The sequence below is a fragment of the Bombus bifarius genome, unplaced genomic scaffold (assembly GCF_011952205.1).
Source record: "Bombus bifarius isolate JDL3187 unplaced genomic scaffold, Bbif_JDL3187 scf7180000008169, whole genome shotgun sequence".
Taxonomy (NCBI): Eukaryota; Metazoa; Arthropoda; class Insecta; order Hymenoptera; family Apidae; genus Bombus; species Bombus bifarius.
In genome coordinates, this window is record NW_022884490.1 from 796312 (window position 1) to 819862 (window position 23551).

The following is a 23551-nucleotide window of genomic DNA, read 5'->3' on the forward strand; positions in this document are numbered from 1 at the left end:
CAAATTTTGTTTATTTATTTATATTGCTTATTTAAATTATTTATAATGTTTTTACTACAATTTGAAATGTAATAAATAATGATAAAAAGAGCACGGACTACTAAATTGTGTATTTATATTTGAAAATCTAATTTTTCTTATACCTTTCTATAATTTTATCTTCTTTCATTATATCGTTAATTTATTTGATTCAATTACCATTGATATAAAAGATTATTTGTTTTAATTCTTAAATGAATCGAGTTTCTTTTCATTGTATCACTTTTTAGATAAGAGAAAAATAATTCAATCAAGAAAATGTAATTATGTTATAATTATTTTTATGCAGATTAATTAAATTTATATGCATATTTCGAAGAAGTAGTATTTATTAGTAGTATTTATTACGTACCTTTCCATCAGCATCACTTATTTCGGAGAAGAATTAAATTTAAAGGACTGCAGATACGTGAACACGAAAGATATTATTTATTTATAATTTATGAGGACAAACAAGTAAATTTACATAGGAAGGACACTTTCAGTAAAACACATTTGCTAAACCGTTAACATGTTTAACATAAAGAAGGAAACTAATCGGAGTCTAATCACCAGCCTTGCTGATATAGTCTTTCACCAAACGGCGTTATATTTGATGCGCCACAAAACAATCTAATCAGAATTATGAAATATTCTCGAAGCGAAAGCACGATAATTATATGCATTTTTTGTTACTAATTATACTAACACTAATTTTTCGTCGCTTCGTAGCGAAAAATAAAGGACTTAACGTGATCTTCAAATGGACACTAAACATTCCTATCTCTTTATCTGTTTTGTCTCTCGTTCTTTCGCTCGCTCGTTCGCTCTTTCTCTCTCGCGCGCTCTCTTGTTTTCATCTTATTTATTCGACCGTTTTTTTCTTTCACTTTCAATTCCTCTATACGTAATCTATAATAGCGTCATAGTAAACTAGTAAGGTACAAACAGGAGTTTTATACATGGTTTCACGAGAGAATACATTAAGCTCAGGTCTTATCTCTACTTTTACGAAAACATGGTCCTGTGTGTGTCCAACTTTGCGAGACAAATGTTTCGTTTGGAACCCTCCGGCGAATCCTTTTTGTCATTTCTTGAAAGAGTGAGCGGAAATCGACGGAAATCGGCGCGAGTTTAAGAATGCAATTTTAGACACGCACGCAAGACAAACTTCGCGACGTTTACTCGAAAATGCTGACGCGAATGAATTACGCAAATTAAAAATCGGAAAGAAACGATTCGTTGATAGATGTCGACCGGACAACTACTTCATTCATCTAATTATCGATAACGAGAATACGAAAATCCGTTGCTCATATTAGGCATATTACTATGCACGTGTACTTACATGTTAAACTGTACGTATATTCAATTCGATTCGTTTCGCAAAAATGGTCGACGTTGTTTTGCTTTGGGAATCTAACTTAAAATTAATATCGGTATATAATTTGTGACATCGAAATTAATATTTTATTTATTGAGCAAGGATCTAAAACATTCTTTCTTCTTCTCAACTAGCGAAACTAAGGCTATGACATTCATATGAACGATTATTCGTGCACGCTGCTTCGAAGATGATATATACGTTTACTTTACGACGAGAAGTAATTTAGAAGGGATTTGCGATTGTGCATGCTTACTTTCGTGTTTTTTTTTTCTTTTTTAAGAATCGAAAACAGCAAAACGATTAAAAAGAAAAGAACAAGTATGTTTTTTTAGACTAATCAAAACAGAAGAACAACGAATCTATCGATACAACAAAACGATTAATGCCCGATTCCTTAAAACGATATTATACGAAAACTCGTCGGAAGTTTTCTTCTCAACGTCATGGAAAACATCGTGCGTACAATTAACGCTAATATTCTCTAGAATTAATGTATATTATTATCTAAGTATTCTTTCAGGTAACAACATCGCAAAAAAAGCTTCTAAATGTCAATATTACACAAAGAGGTTATGTGTTACATATTTGCAATGCTATAAGTAGTCACTGGTCAAACAGTTTCCATTAGAAACAACGTCTGTCTCTTGAAATTAAACTAGTACGAAAGAAAAGAAATACAGTTTCGAAGGAGAGGGGAAAGGAAAGACCTAAAACAATGGGCATCGCAACAATATTTTTTACTAAGTACGAAAACTAGCATTCTGCATTTATACTCGTTACAGAATTCGAGGAGTTTCCTTCGAAGCAGGTGCATCACAGTTATACAGTTTGTTTAGCGACTGGGTTTTCTATCTAATCGTAGTTACGCCTTACAGCCTTAAAGTCTAATATCATAATTTGCCCGTGTCCACGGGTACGGTAGGTACAATATTATTGACAATCATTAAGACGGATCCTACTATTTAAGTATAATTAGGTACATTTTGTGCAAGGTAATCGTTGTGTGACAGAATATAGGACAAGTGGCTACGCACTCAAACGACTGAAGCGTCTTTGTAAAATGATGCCGTATCTCTCTTTTTCTTTCTCTTTCTCGTGTGCACATATACGTCTTGCCTCTATCTATACTTTTCGATCATTTTGTTCGTTTCGTTCTTGTTTTTTTCCTTTGTATTTCCTTCCGTTATAGCCAGTAATTGTTCATTTCTCTCGAAAGACAAACGAAACAAGAGGATCCGACTCGTCTGGTGTATAAAGTATATAAAGGTTTCTACCACAGCCCATTTAACGATATATCATTCATATATATATATATAATATATATATGTATATAATATATATTATTGTTATATTATCATATACGTATCATTAATACGATTCGTAGTGTACATTGAAACGTAAACATATATAATATATATATAAAAAACACTAAGAACGACAGATTTAATTTTCTTTCCTTCTCTCTCATATCCAAGCTCGCGCATCTGTTACGCTATTTGCTTCTCTGCTCTGACCCTCGTTCTTTTCCTTTATATTTTCCAACGTCCCTTTTTTCTCACATTCCGAGAAATTTTTTCACGACCATCCATATACTATTACGTTTACCCGGAACACTGTACGATCCACGTTATCGCGGTAAACATCTATTCACTGGCGCTTATGTTAAAGGATGCCGAAGAATTCTCTTGTCTAAACGTCGAAGAAAGGGCTAATAAGAAAACGTCGTTTTAAAGTCCTTAAGAGTTCTCTCTGGTTTAGTTGGATTGTCGATTCAGTTTCACTTGAGAATAAATAATGCGACCTTTTTGGGTTATTAGCGTTGTAAAATCACAGCCCAAAAGCATCGAAGAAGTTGAACAAACGAACAAGCTAGAGAGTCGATCAGACACGACACGTGCGCCAATCATTATTATTGCCGTTGCCTCGTCTTCGATTCGAGCAAACCTTTTGTTTTCGTTTTGTCACACGTAAACAAATAATACGAGAGAAATAAGCTCAAACGCAAACGGAAAATTACGAAACTAATCGATGCTGAAGCAAAAGCGTACGCGTTGATATTAAAAATTGGTCAAATTGTTTCTTCTTTTTCTTCTCTTTCTAATATTTATAAGTTTCTTTTTCTGTTTGTCGCTTTAAAGGTCTTAAATTGTTTATATGTACGCAATAAAAAAAAGAAAGAAGAAGAACCGTATGCTAGTAAATGACATTTGAAAAAGTCGTTAAAAAATGCTTTCTCGAGTAATATGAAAATATCCGAATCTGCAAGCAATATCGGTAAATAATATCAATCAAAAACGCTTCAGTTGAGATTTAATCGATTATCCGAGAGATTTCGGGAACACAAATAAGAAATTTGTAATGGAATTCTAGTAAAAACCACCTTTATTGTACCATTGTTCTAATTCGTCCCATACAACATCTGCGAATCGAGCGTCATCGCTTGGGCTAAAATTATTGATGATATACCTCGGTTAATGATTCTCTCTCTTTTTTTTTTCCGGCAGTATATAGTGTACTTTATCGCAATTAGTCTCCTGACACGAACCTTTTCTCTTTTAAAAAACAGTCGTAGAGTAACACAACGTTGATACGAGTTAAGCGTAACGAATATAAAGATTCATCGGGTATAGGCAAACGTACACGATCGCTTGCGAAAAAACGACGACGAGAGTGAATGAACGTATCTTTTCTTTTTCCTCCTCTTTCTCGTGTTTTGCGATTCGCTGGCACTGTCGTAAATAACAACACATTTACACGAATATTAATGCATCCGTAAAAAAATTATTTTGTGCAGTTTACAGAAGGTGGGAGTTACCGTCGTTTTTTTTCAAGAATCTCTACAGTCTTTAGTGTATATATGTACGTGTGTGTGTGTATATGTGTGAATGTATAATGTTCTGCACGCATGACTTGTTAAAAATTGATGCACGCCGAGACGCATAGCCATTTAAGATTTGAGCACTGTTCTTTCTTTTTTTTATTTTTCATCTCCTCGTTCGACCACGCTTATATATTTTTCCATTACATATCTTTCTCTCTCTTACTTTTTTTTTTTTTTTCGTTTAATTTCTTCCGCGATATTATCTACATACGTTGTGATACTTTGTTTGCTTAAAATTTGATACACATGGACGCAATGTTAATGTTCAGTCAAATTTTAAGCACCGCGCGAGATAGCAGAATTCGCTATTTAAGTGTAAACGGCTCGACATAATCCTAATCGCTCGGGGCTCGTACATCGAAGCACAGATTCGCGTTCTATGATCGAACGTCATGACAAAATCTGCACTTTGTTTTTGTCTGTGATACGTATCCACGTGTACCACGCGAGACGTTCAAAATTCGACGAGCATCCTTCGTAATGGAATCGCAGGCGAATAGTAAACGTCTGCCGCGTGTACGTACGCGCGTGAGCAAATAATTAGACCCGAAACGTTCTGCACCTGCTGCGTATTTCTTTTCTTCATGGCAAGTGACACGAGATTATGCGATGCTTCACGAGCAAAGTGCAACCTTGATAGCACGCGAATTCCGAGGATTTTCCGATATGTTCGAAATACGATAAAATCGAGCTCTGTATTTCGGCCTATGGAAGCTACGTAAGCGATGATAGACTAGTGTAGTGATCGAGTGAAATTTTTCGTAGCTAATAAAAATCACTGAGATCGTTACGCGAAAAATAATTATTCCTCTCTGCGAGGCGTTTCAAAAAAGTTGGACAAAAATTGTAAACCACTTTTACATGTTGTACATGTTAAAATAAGAAAATACGTTCATAGAAATACGTATCTTTATAAATATAATTTAACGTAGCATTAAGATCAAATATCGCAAACATCGAAATAGCGAGACTGTAGCGAAAAATAAATAAAATAGTAATAACAAAATAATAAAATACAACGAAGATAAGAGATTAGTAAAAATATTTGTGCTAATTTCCGTCCTTTAAACATCTTTAAGCGACTCTGAAAATCTTATGGTAACTGATAGTAAAATAGAGTGTACGCGTGTATCGGAACTTACGCGGAACACCTCCAAAGTACTTTGGAATTCCTTCATGCACATATATTTACATAAATACTTCCTTTCGCGCTCTGACTTACGCATTTACGCCGAAATTTTTGCCCAACCTTTCTGAGATGTACGTCTAAAAATAAGACACTCAAAATTCTTCTTCAAGAGCGTCGATAGCGGATTTGCGATCCTTTAGAAACAGTCAGAAGTACAAGAATCTTATAAGCGGCGATGAAAAGTGAAATTCTTTCTTTCGCTTAGGTTCGAACGGAGGAAAATAGAAGAAACGAAAAACCGAATTGAGGTCTTCTTTCGCGATCGAGGAACTTTTGCAGCCGTGTAAAAGGTCAAGTTCTTTTTCTTAAAAAGAAAAAAAAAAAAAACCCCCCTCCAGACCGTACGTCTGTAACAGTATCCAGGATCGATTTGCGCGACGAGTTTTCTAAGACCGAACTCGCATTCTCTCTCTCTCTCTCTGTTTCTCTCTTTCTCTCTCGTTTCTACCTTGATCGTTATTAGGAAAAAATGTGCTAGTAAGAAAAAGCTAATCGATCTTCGAGTTACCACTAGAGAAACGCACACGAATCTATAGGTGATTCCTTACAAATGACGTCCTCAATCAAATTTACTAACCGACAACCGCAAAAACGGTAAAGAAATCCGGCGTTTGGATTTCGATCACGCTTCCTCGTCGAAGTAGACTTTATTCCGATGAAGGAGAAATCGTCTTCAACCGTCGCTATCCTCCCTAGCGTTGCAAATCTATGTTAAATAACTATTGTAACGCGATCGTTGTATAGTATTTGGTATTTAATGGTCCGCAAACCAAGCAGTATTCTCTTCGCGATGTCGATGTTTATTTAGACTTCATCTTTATTATTTGTTTAATTATTATCTCTCTTTCATTATTTGTTTAATTTCTCGATAATACTCGACCATCGTTGACCCGTTACCCTGAAGTTTGGAATACCTTTTTTTTTTTGTTTTCTTTTTTGTCTTTTTTTCTTTTTTTCTTTTTACTTTTCGAAGTAAAACGATTGTCTTCGTACGAACGAACGAACCTACGCGTATAATATGATGGCCAGGAGATCGCACTTCCTTTTCTCGTTCGATGAGGCGGCGAAAAGCTGGATCCCGAAGGATCTCGACAATTCGTTATGAGAAATCGTGTCGTCGAAACAGAATGTTCCATGTCTCTCGTAACTATCTTCGGTTTACGTAGTCTCGATCGCTCTTGTGTAACCGTTAAGAAATATTACAACGTACAAAATCTGTTCTATCGTGTAAACCATGTAAAATATAAAAAAGTAGAAAAGAGTAGCAGTGAGAAATAACGAGGCAATGATATAGTAGAGAGCGTTAGGACCAAGAATATCGGTTCTCCTGTTGGTATCAACGTTCGTTCCTCGTGGAACGTCTCATTCTGGCGTCACCAAAAATGACCAAGGTGGAAAAACTCAGGATACGAAGAACGTTCCGAGAATTGATTTTTATATCGATGACTCAGTTACGTGGAATTGTTTTCGTTTCCATTGAAATTTCAGTAACAGCCGCCTCGTCACATTTTCATTGAGATTTTCTCTAATTATCGAGATCCTTCGTCAGCACCAGGAAAGAATATCGATCAGGCCGAGCATTTCTTATGCTTACGTGCCTCTCTTCTGGTTGCATTTCCCTGAGAACTTTCAACCTGCGATCTAAATTACTCGCTGAACATTCTAAACATCGGCGATACAACGCTGCTTTTATTTTATACGTCTCCTCCTCTGTCTTCTCTTTTTTTTTCGTTTTTTTTCATCCCTCCCACTCCCCCTCGTTTTTTCATTTTCCTGGACACTGAAGCGTACCGATGATTGCGACATTCGATCGCTGAATTTGATTGAGGATCCGTAGCAGCGATCCATAGTTTAGATATTAGCGGCGAAAGCGACAATCCTTCACTGCTCTTACCACTTATGCAATTTTGCATACGATTGTGTCCATTTTTTTTCTTTTTCTCTGTTTGTCCATCATATATACATATACATCATATAAAGCTAGTATCTCGCGATAGTAGCTCGAAAGCGAAGAGAAAACGTGAAATTGAAAAATTCGTTTCTTCGGCTAATAACGTCGAACGCGTTGGAATAGAATATTATCGTCGCTTACGCGAAAGCATTATTAAGCTAGAAAACTTTCTAGAGTTACTACGCGGACAATGTTCCTTTGCAATACGTTCAACGGAAGAAAGAAACGAATTTTCTGAATCGTCTTCCATTTATCGTTTAGCCCCGACCCCATAGACAAGAAGATATATAATTATCCATTTGCATTAAATCTATCAATAGTTGTGATATCTCCTTTTAACGACACGAATGATTCTCAACGATTGCGTTTTACTTGTTTCCTTCCTTTTTCTTCTGTTTTTCTTTTTTCTTTTTCTTTTTTTTTTTTCGTTCAACGCGAAACAAGTAGAATTACGTTAATCATCAACCTACTGGCAAGACAACGCTGACACTCGTCATCAATCATCGATATGTGACGTGTTACGGTGCGCAAACAACGTTCAAACAATCATCACTGGTATAATCGAAAGGAAAATAAATATAACTTTTCTAATATAATTACCTATACCGATTAAATACAGTAAATTAGCTAAATCGATTAACGAAGGAAAGCAGGAATAAAACTTTGGCAAAATGCGTTTGAAACATCGGTAAGATGCGAAACGTACATTTCCGTTTTGTTCATTGTTGTTAAGCAATGAAAACGAAGGAAAATATTTCAGTTTTAACGTGTTTCTTTGATCGATAATAACACGATATCCTATCAAGGAATTATTCTATGAATTATCGTAAATATGAAATCCTTAAGCTAAGTCGATATATATATATATATAAAAAAAAAAATAAAAAGTAAAAGAGAAAACAAAACAAAAAAAAAAAAGAATACCACAGGCGATAAAATCAAAGAGACAAACGAAAAAGAAACGAGGAAGGATCGTTGACGATACGCGTATAATTGTCGCGTAATTTCATTTTTTTAACGTTCTCTCGAACGAGAGAAACGTCGAAAAAAGATCGCTCCGATTATTTACAATTAAACGCACCACTCCCATCGACGCGTATTGCACGAATAAAAAATTATAGTATACGCGTCTAGGATTAGCGGAGAATTATACTAAGAATTTGAACTAACTCATCGTTGCTCGTCAGCGTCGATAATCTCCAAAGAGTTCTCGATAATAGATGCATCAACGAGCAAACAGTGACTCGAGTATCAGCGGCAAAGTAGCGAATCTCGCCAGAGGTTTGACATCGAATATTAAACGATATCTAAGATTTGTCCGTCTCCTAACAGCGAAATTTCCCTAAACGCCGTGTTCACCGGCTATTTCGAATTTCACAAATTTTCCTTTCCTTGTACACGCGTACAAATATCATCTAATTTATCTAATCGTCCGTTTCCGACGTTTTACTACGAATTACTCACGTAAATGTCCACATATATGTATATGCATATGTACGTGTAATATGTTATTTATCTATTAATCGTTTACTAATCGTTACTAATTATCGACTTCGTCTTCTCGTTCACAACTCTACTCGACTATTATCTCTTTCGAATCTTTGCGAACTATCGCTAACATCGAAGTAACTAAACTTTACTACCTTCTTTCCTAATCAGGAATTACAGATTCTCTCTGTATCTTTGTGATTATATGTGTTCCCTACGGTCCTTGACTTCTCATAGTATCAGAAATACTCATACGTAAGTTCTCGGCGTTTGCTTCTCGAGTCTATCTATTTTTCACGTCGATAACACGACGTTCGATATTGATATTTCATCGATCGAGTAATTCTATTCGATTGTTGTACACGAGGTTATGAGAGCTCATCGATATCTTCTGATAGAACGATTTACAATCGTTGATTCGAAAAGTACGAAATTGCTAACACCGTGGATTAGTCGATTTTCCAACTGAATATTTTATCGATCTCCGAGATAAGATAATGTTTTTTTTATACATATACGTGTGCTTCAATTACTGCACTAGAGAAGTTGTTTATTCGAGTGGATGAACGCGTGAGACATGTAGTTTCAGATCTCGAGAGTTCGATACGATCGAGTGTAAGTTTCGAATGGAATCAATCGTACAAATCGTACAAACATTCGATAAAAACGTTTCTGAGTCGCTAGCCGCCAAACAATGACTTAACGTTATTATTACTAAATTATTACTAAGTTACCGACTGACGGATAGGAAGATAGTAGCAAAAGCACAAATACACTAGAAGTTTGCACCGAGGCTTCGAATTATAAGTACAGATTGACCGACTGTGTAAAAAGGTTTACGTAAAAAGATTTTTCAACGTCAATAGGTTCATAGATCAACTTAATCTTCCCACCGGTTTATTTACCTTGAATTACATTATCGCATAATGTAATTATCGATGTATTGTTATATAATGCACAATACAATCGTCATTATTTCCAAAGATTTATTTATCTCAATAAAATATTTGTTCGATTATATAATTTAAAAAACAGTATATTAAGTATTCAATTTCGACCACGTTTTTATAAATGACGAAAGATGGTAAAGGAAGGTAGAGAGAGAAATAGATACGCGTTAACGACATACCTATAAATAAGAAATAAATACTTTTTACTCGCTCTTCATAGCAACCTTTCTCGAAAGGTATATTGCCTTATATTGGCAATCTATACCAATAATTTCGAAACAAGTTGCACACGCGATAGGCCTCTATGTTTATCTACGTGTAATAATAAAAACTACAAAAAAAGTTGCAAGGAAAGGGACGCGTCGTCCTCTCAAAGTCTCTCAAACGATGTCGTCGAGAGCGAAGTTAATTTTCGAATCCACTAAATTCGCGGCTTTCAAGAATATTTGAAAGTTCCAGCACCTCGAACTTGTCGAGTCAAGCTCTTAGGAAGCTTCTAGGCGGAAACAAATAAAATACCTATCGCTAGTTTGTCACACCTAATATTAGAAACTTTCTAAGCTGTAGCAGAACCGCCTCTTTCTTTATCGGGTGCCAAAGAAAGGTAAAGTCACACCGATATTAAATACAGAGGCTTCGACAGAGCTAGTCATTCTAACACGAACAATACATCCTCCAATACTATGTTACCTACGTACAATTTCTTTTTTTTTTTTCTCTATATTAGTATCTTTTCCTTTGAACGTACACTTATTGCATATTGAACTTGTTATTATATACTTGTCGTTATCCCTTCCCTTGTTTCTATATTTTACAGATTTTTAATTTAACTCTTGATTGGAATCATTGGGATTTGTGAGGTCCACAAGAGTTTCCATCGATTTACTTTACTTAATTTTCAAGGTATTATTTTAATTTACGAGATAGAAAGACGACGAACACGACCGACGATCGTATTTATCGCGCGAGACATAGAATGCAAATTAAAACGAAATATTCCGAAATTAAGTAACTCGGATCTAACTGAAGCTTCGTTACCTATAACGACAATCTTCAACTTGCGAAATCGCCATCCCCTCTCCGCTGACGTGACGGTAGTGTGTATAATACGATTTAGAAATCTCTTTCTTAATTTAATACGATCATTCTTACTTTAGATATTTGTGTTTCGTAATACAGTTTCTACATGAAAATCATGAGCGCCAGTAGAACCAGAAAACCGAAAGATCATACCGATCGCTCTAACGAGTAACGGGATAAAACAGAAAATACAAGTATGCAAGATATTGCAGACATTCTTGAGGATGTTGACTTTATTACAGAAGCTAATACTAATGAGTCATGAGTACTAGAAGTACCAATGAGTCGTTAATGTATCATTAACAACGATCCCGGTTACGAAGAATAATTATCTATTCGACGTGCTGATGATAAAATTTGGAGATTTTAGATAGCTTTTAATACGTTTTCAAAAGCTCGATAGTTTTCCTCGTACATTTTAATACTTTATCAATCGTGTGGAAATAATTTAATTGGAAAAATCGTAGTAAAAGAAAATCGAATCTGCTATGTAACGCACACTCGTCATAGAGACAGAAAATTACAGATTACGATCAAGCTAAATTTTACACGATCGTTAAAGCGTATACATTGTCGAAGATTACATGGAAAAACGAAACTGTTGTCACGGTAATTATATTACGTAAATACGATTCTTTGCACCATCTTTAAAGTTCCTCTGAAGCTGTACTGGCGTTCGAAGGTACGCGATAAAAATCGTTAACTATCGTACAAATACTATCAATAGCATTCCGTCTATATACGATCGAGGATCGTTCCAAGAAAAATATTGCCTTTTAAATGGGCAAACACCCATAATTCATCCACGTTACGTAGGTGTGTGTATATCTTAGGCATACATGTTCACTTTGTAGGAATGGGTAGTTTTGAACGCATCGCGTTTCCATTAGTGCCAAACAGTTAAATGTTTTCCATGGCGAAATTGTTCTATTGGTCGATTACTATCGTATTATTAATCAATGGTGTAAATTGCTCAGCGATCGATAACCGCGACACCTTTATTGACTATATATCGAACTATTTTAATCGAATTATATGGGAACTTAATTCAATTTCACGTGGAACTAAACACCGTGATATTCATAGAATAAACGTGGATAAGAGTTAACGTTCAGGCAATTCGTGCACTGACGAATGCTACAACGAATCGAGAACGAAACGAAGACTAACAAGTGCAAAGTAATTGACACTCGCCAATTGGAATGATCTGGACCAACTGACTCTGGCTACTCTGAAATAAAAATCTACACGCTTGAAAATAAAAATATCAGCTCGAGACAGTATTTAATATCGTTTATAATATCTATTAAACTTAATATATTTATCCTATTAAAAAACGTAGCTAGAAATTCTTATAAAATTACCCAATAATGTTCCGTGTCTAACGAAGTACGCAAATTAACGAGATGCTTGAACACTTGAAAGTTACTTTACAGTATTAGGATAAAGAGTAGAAGTATATGTACAGTAAGGTATAAGTAAAGAATAGGAAGGAAACGAGTGTTGTAAAATACATAAATATCAGATTAACAAGTTTGCTATTTGCCTCGGGAAATATATGAAAACAGCGACACACCAATTTTGGCGTGTGCTGCTTATTGATCTCGTCGGTATACGTTTTGTGCCATGGTCACAGTGTAGCACGTGTCAGATTTAAGAAAACGATAGGCAATCCGAGGTGAAATAATTCCGGTTTACGAGAGTTACGTTATTCGAGATCTCAGGAATAGAAATCTATTCCCGAAGATAGATTTGCAACAAACTAAAATCAGAGCAATTGCGAAAGAATAATTGCAAACTGACAGAAAGGCATGAATTCGCAATTTTTTTCCAGCGTTTTAGATTTTTACAAATAAGTTATTGTAGCCAAAAATATGTCAAAGAATTCTAGATGCAAAAATGCGTGAACATGACTGTACGAGTATCTTTCTTACAATAGAAAAATAATCACAAAGAAATCAAAGCAATTTTGGCAGTGAAAACAATTTCAAAGGAAAAATGGCTAGTTGTTCGACAGCTTTTTGTTTAAACGTCAGCAATGAATGAAATGAATACTATTCGAGATTAACGTAAGCGTATGGAATAAGCCTGAAGGAAAAGGGAAATGCAACCGTAAATTCGATAAGTGAAAATTGTACATTAAAAAATTGAAAATCCAAGGTGACAACGATATTTAATATTGCCGGTTCTATTTCGAAATTCTAATCAAACGAGGAATACTAAGATAAGAAGGATCGTAGAACACGCGTTTTCGGAGTGTATCTCGAAATTAGACGATCGAAGACGAATCACGTCAAATTATAAAACACTAACGATTTATAAAATTGAATTGTACGTTTGAAAGAAAGAAAAAAGAAAAAAATTGAACACAAAAATCGATACTGACCTCGATATCAGTCGTACAAAATACGTAATAAACGAAATTAAACACTGTCTAGTGTTGCGCGCTAAGTTAATTCGTATAGCGATTACTTATACGATTGAAAATGAATTATCCGGACCCTGTACTGATCCTAATTATCATTCGGAATTTTGGGCGAATATTATCGCAATATAAGCGGAACGATTTCGCGATTAACATCCTATGTATCTATCGGCAAAGAAATAGTTGAGTCTTATGAATACCCACTTAACGTCTTGAGAGTCTCGTGAGTTAAACATTGGTCGGTTTCTTGTCTACTTCTCTTCGTTATTACTTTGTCTGCTTTATATACATCTCTGTATGGACGATTAAGACTTTTCCTATGTAACTCCTTGTTGCCTCGTGAGCGTTCGCAAAATTAGTTGTATACTCACATACACGAGCATGTGAACGTACATATACGGAATGTACAGGATGTTTCGCTAATTTTACACGCACGCACATACACGCATACACACGCATACCTTTTATTACTTAGAACGTAATTTTAGCTTTTACGACACATCGAATTATTCGGTAAATAATATCAACGTTAGGTAAAGTACAAGTATGTACAAAACTGCAAAATATAGCAGCGCGAGAAGACCTAATGTAAGAGAAGACTGGCAAGAGATCAGGTAGCAAGGAGAAACAGACAGTATATTATCAGACATACTTGTACCAGTATGCAGCTAATCCGATAAAACCTGCTTTTTCATGCGATTTCTTTTTATTTATTAATTATAACGCGTGTTAATTTCAACACACAAACTGATTGTCCGAATCGGAAATAATCTCGATTTATAAAAATTCAATCATTTTCTCCGAAACCGAAATTTCACCGACTATTTCAATTAGAAGCAACTCGGACGTTTACGGTTGGAAGTTCAATGGAACAAAAAGGTTCATTTGAAAGAAAAGTATCATTAGCGATATCAGTGAAACAACCTGTACCAGTACATGTACACGCGCTGGATACATATATATTTAGCTATTATAGGTAGTTTATAATATCACATGCAAATTTAAATAGGATTGTCAAACACGTATCTGTACAGATAGTGTTCCTATTCTTAATGATGCTGCGTAAGGTAAATACGATACGAGGTAATCACTGAATACGTGCGCATGCACATATAATATGTATATATATATAATATGTAACTTCACGCGAGAGAAAGCTTCATTCGTGTTCTTTTCCAACAGGAAGAAGAAAACAGAAGTTGTACACGCATAGAAGAAGCTGGACGAATGCAAATGGCGCTACTCTTTCTTAAGTGATCTCTTCTATTCTCCTTTTTCTATGCAAGTGAAATTCATCCGCAACGTTTGAAGAAGTTGCAGCTGGCAAGATATTTCCTATAATTTTACAGAATTTTGATAAAAAGCATCCGCTTCTCTGTGTTACGATTAACGAGATTCCAATGTTTCCGCGACGAACAATGCAGTATGCTGATCAACGTGAAAAATAACATAATCATTATTCATATCGTATTATTATCCTTTTACGTTAACAGCTTCCTATGAATTACGTATGCGTATTGGAAATTAGGATAGAGATCGCAATAGAAATGGCAAAAGATAATGGACCGTGCACAGTAGAATTTCCTTTGTCTAAACATTCTCTTACGAATATTCGAAGTTATCGTTCAAAATATTTTAAATCAATTACGTGCCACGGTATTCATATTTTCGATAGAAAATTTATGTACGTTGAACCAAATAGACGTTTAAGATTCATAAGTTTCATATTTTTTCATTTTGTCTGAAACATTTAGAATTGAATAATAGCGATAAATTTTCATATTATACCGAATATATAAATTACAACCTCGTCTTAACGATAGTACGATATGCTAAATACTGATTATTATGTGAATATTTATTTTTCCAAACGCTTTTGTCTCCTGCACTTAGTTCAGATAATGGACATTTTACTGTCTTACTTATTGATAAATTGAAACGTTGATAAAATGCAAACCGAAGTCGAACATGAATATTTAAAAAAAAAAAAAAGAAAATGGGTTATCACATAACGTTTTTTAGACTAGAAGAAATAGCGAGAAAAATTATATCGCGACACTTTATTCACGAAAGCTACAAGAAGCCTTTGAAGAGATCGAGTGTACTAGCATAGATAATTCGGATGATTGCACGATATTGGCAATTGTTCTGGCTAAGTACCATGGGTTAAATGTTAAATGAAACACTTATTAAAAAACGATTCGCGATATGAGCGCGAATATCGCCAACGTATATCTCGATGGTTTCAAAATTTTTCGAAGAGAATGTTTCTAGCCGATACCTCACAGTTATAATTGGACGTGTATATTTATCTATCGATATCACATTCCAAGTTATAGCGTAGAACAGCGGTAAAAGCAACTGGCTGAAGCGAAAATGTCGAGAACAGGAAAGAAACGTCGACGTTAAAGAAGAAGAAAGTAACAAGATTTGACTGCGTTCATCGTGTTCTTACCGCGAGAGTAAGTTCCTCGGCGTTAAGTTATGTACAAATTGGCATTATATATATCACAGTTACAATATAAACACGTTGACAAATGCGGAAGGAAATTCTGTAAAGCACTGCTTGCTTTCTTCTTCAGCCTAAACAGAGCTATAAAAACTCGTTTCCCTTTATCACGTTCTTGGATGTACATAACGCAAGCAAAAGTAATCTTTTTCCTTTTTCATTGTACCAACTCCTTTTTTTAATGAGCCATTCGGCAATCTACCTTACCCTAACAAAGACATATATTTTTCGTATTTTTTTCTTTTTTCTTTCTTACGTTCCCATTAAATTTTCGCTAAGACTATACTTTCGACACGTCCCCGGACACGTGTTTCATCGTTTGTCCCGTTTGATTCTTGAAATGGAAAAGAAAAAAGAAGAGAGCGAACGTCGCCGTGTGACTCTCTTCCAGACCACACGCGTCTCTCCTTCGTTGCCTTCATCGTTTTCAGAGAAGGGAAGAAAAGGCAGGGGACAAAGTGAAACGTAAACGAAAGAGCATCAACGTAAAGGTAATGGGTTTTAAGTTCACGTACTGCCCACTCCTGAAATTAGATGAAACGAATAAGTGAGGAAGAAAAGAGGAAAAGAGAAAGAAGGAAAGAAACAAAGAAGAAGGAAAGACAAACAACGAAGTTGCGAAGAAATGCAAATGTCCCTTCGTGTTAATGAAAAATGAGGTTCACAGATATGCTGATATACGTGGAGACGATGCTCGACATGGTCCCCAATGATTATGTGTAAGCGCTATGTAAAAGCGAGTTAACAGTCTGTATGTATATCTTGCACCTTTCGCAAGACTGGATAGTACCGGGCCCTTCTCCGTTAAAAGCTTGTCTTTGCAGCCGAGCGATTGCTTTCATTTCAGTACAGTAAGTTCGAAGACGCGACGCCTCCTATATCTTCCTTTTAATAATTCACCATGTAATTATATCGTTTGAAACTTTGTGTCTACGTGTAAAGTCAATAAACTTTATTTCTGCTTCCTCGATACCGACCCGTATGAAAACGCGTTCGTCCAAGTGGCTAAAACAATCAAGAAACTCAGTTTCACGTTACATAATAGTCATTCTTTAGAAATCACGTTTCCATCGGTGAAATTCAAATTTGTATCTTTCAAGTTGTAAAAATAAATGGATATAATTGATAAAATTATCAGTCGATACGCGAGTGGTCTCGAGCAAAGGAGAAATACGATACCGATATAAAATCTTTTTGTAAAGCTTCAAGAATTTTGCGAAACGCGCCAATATAGAGGAACAATGTAGTCGAAAATCTGAAACGTTGTTTCGTTAATGTGATCGGCAACAAAGACAGCCAGAAAATTGTATTCGTAACAACAACTATCGCTAGAAACTAAATTAAATACTTCGCTACTAATGTCTCTCCTGCCTAAGATTGATATAGAAGTACCGGAGAAATTAATCCAACACACCGTTTTTCTCCCCCTTTTATCATTGGGAATCACTACGTACACAATGCAGCTTAAATGGGAGTTAACGGACATATGTACAGAGATGATTATATTAAAGCTTCACCGATATTCGATAACCAACAACTGATTTTATGAGTATTTCTAATCACAATACAGGCCGATTGATACAGCTTAGATATTAAGAAAGTTAGACCTTCAGACAGCAAAAATGTTGCACCTAAGTTTCGTTATCTCATCATACTGTCATCTCTACGTGTTGGACACTATATAGATTCACATTTTCTTTTTCCCCCCCCCCCTTTTTTTTCTAATACGGAGTACTCTTGCTCGTCGTTGTGCGAATACCTGTTTTATAATTTCATAGGAATACGGAAATAATCGTCGTTCAAGCATCTCAAGAACGTAGAACGGAACGACGTTCGATGCTTTCGTGGAGCTCGAACTTGCGCGATTATATCGCGGCTTAAATTATAATAAAACGAATTCGTACGAAATTGTACATACGCACGTTGGAACGTTAAAATATCCTGAGCTTAACAAATCATCAGTATGAAAGAGATTACTCAATATTGAGTAGAGGAAATGCTGAACTTTGCAAGTCGGCCGTTATAGAGCTAATTAACTTGCCTAGAACGTACATGTAGTAAGTATGTAGGAATAGTTTTGTGTCTCACGTATGCACGTTAAAAATTCTCTATATACCTTATACAAGTTGTACGTATACTTGCACATAGGTATGTGCACGTACACACATATAGACATGTATACGTATAGGTATACGTACATATATAATATCCCACGTATATGTGTGTAATTATATACACGAATATTTTGTATTTTATTTTACACGTAACTGTGACTATGTGCTGTGCGTAAATGTTACGCCAGAGCACGCTTTTGTGTATGCGTGTAGCGAGTATGCGTTAGAAAAGTCCTCTCTTTTAACAAAGATTTATGTGTAGTATAATGGACATCATTTGCGTTGTATATATATCTATTATATATATATATCTATATACCGAATCAGATCAAAGGCTACACATATTTCACAGATTGAGAAAAGCTCACCCGATCTGAAATTTAAATTGCCGCATCGCATCTTCAATTTTTCGAAATATTCGAAGTTTTCGAGATGTATTTTGACTACCTGATATACATCTTGGGTCACACATTTAAGGAAGGCCACATTGAACTAGTCTAAGAAATTACTGCCTAGCACTCTGAACAAATATATTGATAAAATTTAGCCTATATTATCTAGCCTATGACACATACGCAAACGAGTAATAGTCGGAGATTCTGGCGAACGTTCCTTTTTTCTCTTTTTCTTTTTTTCTTTTTTTATATTTCTTTTAGTACGTCTGAGCAATCTTGTTCTCCGTTTTTCCTTTCTACGAGTATCGGATCCTCAATAAATTTGAAATGATTATCTTTGGCAATGTGAAATACGCAAGACAACATACCCAAAGATAAAAATATCGACGTTCGTAAGTTTTCTTTTCATTAGTACATTAGCAAAGAACAAGCAAAATCACTTGAAAGTGCGACATATGTACGATAGATAACTGGATCACAAGTATTGTATACCGAGAACTGACACTCTCAAGACTGTAGGATAAAAATATGTACAGTAGAAAACTATGGAGTTCCTATAATATTAACTTGTAAAAAGTAGACACGCATACGATTTTCCTATTTCGACGCAAGTACGCGTACTTTTCCGTATGATGCTTTGAAAACTTCGCAATTAGTGGGCGGCATTTTTTTGTCTCAGCGATAAAATTATGATAAACGCCAGCAAAAGCTTTTCATTAACGTAACGCAGAATACGTAAGTAAAAAGCTGCTGGACTGGATCTATGTTTTGTCGCACAAAATGGAAAAGCGGCTTTCAAAATCTTGCTAGGTACAGTTTGAATAATCGCCAACGTCACCTGCTATCTGACTTTCATTACGTTTTATCACAAGAACTGGATCTTTAGAAGTTTCCACGACTTTCTTTTCTATATCCAAATCATATAATAGTGTAGCTTGTAATGCGTTATACATACCAGTTCTTGCATATCGAGATGCCTTCGTCAATTCGTAGACACTGGCTGCCAATGTTAATATATCTGTAAACATAAATCAATAGTTTAAATATAAAAGTTTTCTCTATTGCTACTTTAGTAACAAAGATATTCAATGTTTACAAGCTTTAAAAAAGATTTAAAAAGTAATGGGTTACAATTCCATGGGACTGTAACTAGATCTATAGTTGAATATGCAATTGAATATGCTATGAACATACCATTATCGTTGTATACAAGAATGCACGGTGGGTTCTCTTTCTGGCGTTTAGTAGCATTTGCGATTTCTCGTTTACGACATTCTTGGACAAATTTTATTGCTTCTAACCAATACTCCATAGCTTTATGCACGCGTTGATTCATCGTGGTCCCACGCAAACGTTCCATCTGTTTAAGGAGTATATTATTGTATATTATTTAATACATTTTTATTACCAAGAAAGCAAAAAGGTTTATAATTACCTTTGCAATCAAAGTTATGACGCGTGCATGCTCCCTCAAATAATCAATGATTAAACGATCGACACGTGATGGATTTCCTTGAAGGCGAGGAATAGGTATATTATTTGCACTTGTCACTCTCTTGCCAGGAAAATGAGCAGCTAACCCAGCTTCACATTTCTTTCGTTCTTTCTCTAATTGTTTAAATTGTTCGTAAGTTTGCTCTAGTCTGAAGTGCAATATGCTTGAAGGTGCTGTACGTCTAGCTGCTCCACTTCCATTTCTAAGGCTCAGACCTCCACCATAGAGTACAGAAAATAGACGTGGAACTGGAAGTGGTACAGGAACTGGCATTACTGGTGGGAATACTCCAGATCTTACTGTACCAGGATTTGGTACTATTCCTGAATTAAAGAGGACATCAGCAGATGGAATACCAGGACTATTTTGTATTCTTGGCATGTGATGTCGTTGTTTCATGAGATAATTAAAAGTATCTTTGTTCACTGAAGACCCTGCGATTTGATTAGTCAGATGACTTACTGAAGGAAAAGCTATATCTTTGGTAAGATCAAATCCTTCCATCTTATACGTATTAGTACTATTAGGCTGCTTCAAGTCCTGATAAGATGTGGAACTTTGTGGTAACATTTTTAAAGTCTCGCCGTTATTGGCAGTGTAATGTTGATAATTGTGATATCCATATTTTGCAATTGACTGGTGGGTGTTACGCGAACTTAGATTTTTTGGAAATCCAATTGGTGAATATGTCTTAGATTCAATAGTCTTTGATTTTGGACTGATAATTTTCAGTAAATTATTATCAATTCTATAATCATTATTAGTAAGACAATTTTCGTTTGTGTCTAAATTATTAATCGATGATGTGGTAAAGTCGCTTACACTTGGATAATAGTCGATTAGTTGTTTAAATTCTTGGTCCACAGCTTGATTTAACTTGTAGCTACGAGCTTGTTGTTGCAAAAATTGAAGTTGCTCATTTGGTATGGAGATATTTGCCATGCTTAATCTACTTGAGTCATGTAAATCCTTATAATCATTAGCATTACTCCGTTGTATATTATTCCCAAAACAATTATGCAAATTTGTATCAGCCGGAGAAAAATGTTGTAATGGAGAATTTGAAAGAAAGCCAGAATCAATACTCAAATCAGTCATTGCTGAACTTGGTCTATAACTTTGATTATTGGCAGTCATGCTGTATAATTCATGCATAGAAGGTGTTGGATTATTATATGTATTAGCAGTTCCATTCTGTCCAATATTATTATGATATTCCAATTCATTCAGAGTAATTGGATCAGGTGAATCTAGTGCCAATGTTAGAGCCATGTTCAAATTAAGATCTGGGTTTGTGCAATTTTGTATTCGCTGATAATTTCCAAATAGATCTGATGTGCATCCTGGTGTTGATAAATTTTCTGTCCAGTTAGACTGTTTACTTGTGTTTGTCTCATTTGTGGTTGTTAATAAATCATTGCATAAAGGCATAGTATTTCCACTAACACAGCAATTTTCACTATTTGGACGTAATACATACGATTGTGAATCAGAAGGATACGTATTAGGATATGCACCAATCCCATTGTTATATAAATTTCCTTGATCTGATACTTGTCCTACACATGTATTGAGACTCAATGTTTTGAGTTCTCCACAGAGATTGTTATAATTACATTCAGGTTTAACATTATTAGAAACATTATTCTGCAATTTATTAAATGTTGAATGCATGTTGAAACGATCCATAGTAAAATTAGGATCTGTACTATTTTCCATAATACAGGATTGAGTATCTGAATAATATTGAATATTGCCATTATAACTAATATTGTGAGCGTTGTCACCAACAATTGAATCATCATCAAGAATTTTTGACACTAAATCATTGACCATAGGATTATTTAAATCCTGACTATCTTCATCTTCTACATTCATCTATATAAGTAAATAATTAAAAAAGATTAAATTAGTATTATAATACAATCTTTTTCATTATTTTCAAAGAATCTTCAAGTAATGTATTTAACATTTATATTTAATCACAGATAATACTAAAATATATAAATTATATAAAATATTTTGTTACTGAATTTAAATCTTTTATTTTCATAAACATAAAATATATAGGTAAGAATAAATATGTAAGTTCAATTATATTTAATTTAAATAGAATAAAATGAAATTTCCTTTCTGTATACATATAGGTTATTCTAAGTAAAATATGTGATAAGTAAAAATATTTAATTTTAAAACTGAACAAGTTCTTAATATTATACAAAAGCAATATATTATTTTCAAATACTTGTATTTAAACATATAAATATAACATTTTATGAAAAAGACATATAATGCATTATAAAGTAATGTAATGGAAATATTTAAAACGAAGTAATATATAGCCCACTAAAATATATACATATACAGAATATTTTACAATATTTCAAATGTGATGTAAGTTACATGTTTATTTCTTTTAATTTAAAACGACCTTTTTATATAACTCTATCAAATATAAAAAAGTAATTTTACATATAAAAATCAGTTACTATTTTTAAGTTCCTTACATTTTTTTGTGTATTACATTCCATTAAGTCGTAGTTCCAATAATTATATTCTGTATTACATCTGTCAGCTGGATAACTGTTTCGTGGTTCCAACATGTTGATATTGCGGTCAACCACATTATTCTATAAAAAAAAAAGTAGTTGCATTTGACTCAAGACAGTTTAAACCCTTTATTATATTTTAATAATATGAGACTATTAGTAGTTACATGAATCTTTGTTCCTACAATCTCATAATTATTAAGTATTATAATATAGACTAGTGTGTTAAAAGATAATTATTAAAATACATTAACATGATTCTATACATGAAAACCATTATTATAACACTAACTTTAAATTCATCAGAATAAATTTACTCCTTCATTTACGACTTCATCTCAGAAGCAACAATTTTAAATTAAAATCTATTATAAGCATAATTACGTATCGTATACATCGACAACGAACTAAAATCGAATCGTTTTTATCACAATTAAATTATTAAATGATTATAATCAAAATTATAGTCTTCATATCGCATATTAAACGTTTTCTTCTCTCATTGATCTAAATGAGATTTTTTAAACAACAAAATTACGCCTTTTTGGACGTTATGTTGGAATTATTACTTTATACTTTGCAGTAAAGGAAAATGAACGTCACTTTTTCAGAAATGAAGTCGGAGCCGCAGTTGCTTACCTTGCTAACAGTAAAACCATTGTTGCTGATAATTGCAGCCAAATTGTGCACTTCGGACAGAGCCATTTGTTAAAGATCACTGAAAATCACCACTCCTCCTTGCCATCACCCTTTCACTTGTGCGGCTGCCTTCCAGCAGTTGCACACCCACACCAACCTATGCTTTCTTTAAACGTAGCTGGCTAGCATCTCACAAACTCACAATGCACATTAACGACAGTACTATGAGAGAACAGAACACGAACAGAATATAGATGGAACTATGGTTATATAGTTATTATATATATACGTTACATATGCGTATATAACCACATATGATAGTATAGTCAAGTGTGTTAAATAAGAACATTAAATACCGCGCACGAATGTACGATATTTTTAATTCAAGTTTATTAAGTTTTTACATTATGTATACTCTAGTAGTTAATAAAACGCAAATTCCCGAAATGTTCCAGAGGAAAGATATCTTTCCCCTAGGAAA

General features: G+C 34.5%; 1 protein-coding gene across 1 annotated transcript; it reads right to left on the minus strand.

Moving 5' to 3' along the window:
* Window positions 1–445: 445 nt before the first annotated feature.
* Window positions 446–23407, minus strand: LOC117209316 (meiosis-specific coiled-coil domain-containing protein MEIOC-like). The gene is made up of 5 exons (XM_033451193.1): window positions 23071–23407; window positions 22390–22512; window positions 19823–21760; window positions 19582–19747; window positions 446–19405 (listed from the first exon to the last, which is right to left on the minus strand). The coding sequence occupies exons 1-5, from the start codon at window positions 23134–23136 to the stop codon at window positions 19194–19196; spliced, it is 2505 nt and encodes an 834-aa protein (XP_033307084.1). The 5' UTR covers window positions 23137–23407; the 3' UTR covers window positions 446–19193.
* Window positions 23408–23551: the final 144 nt, after the last annotated feature.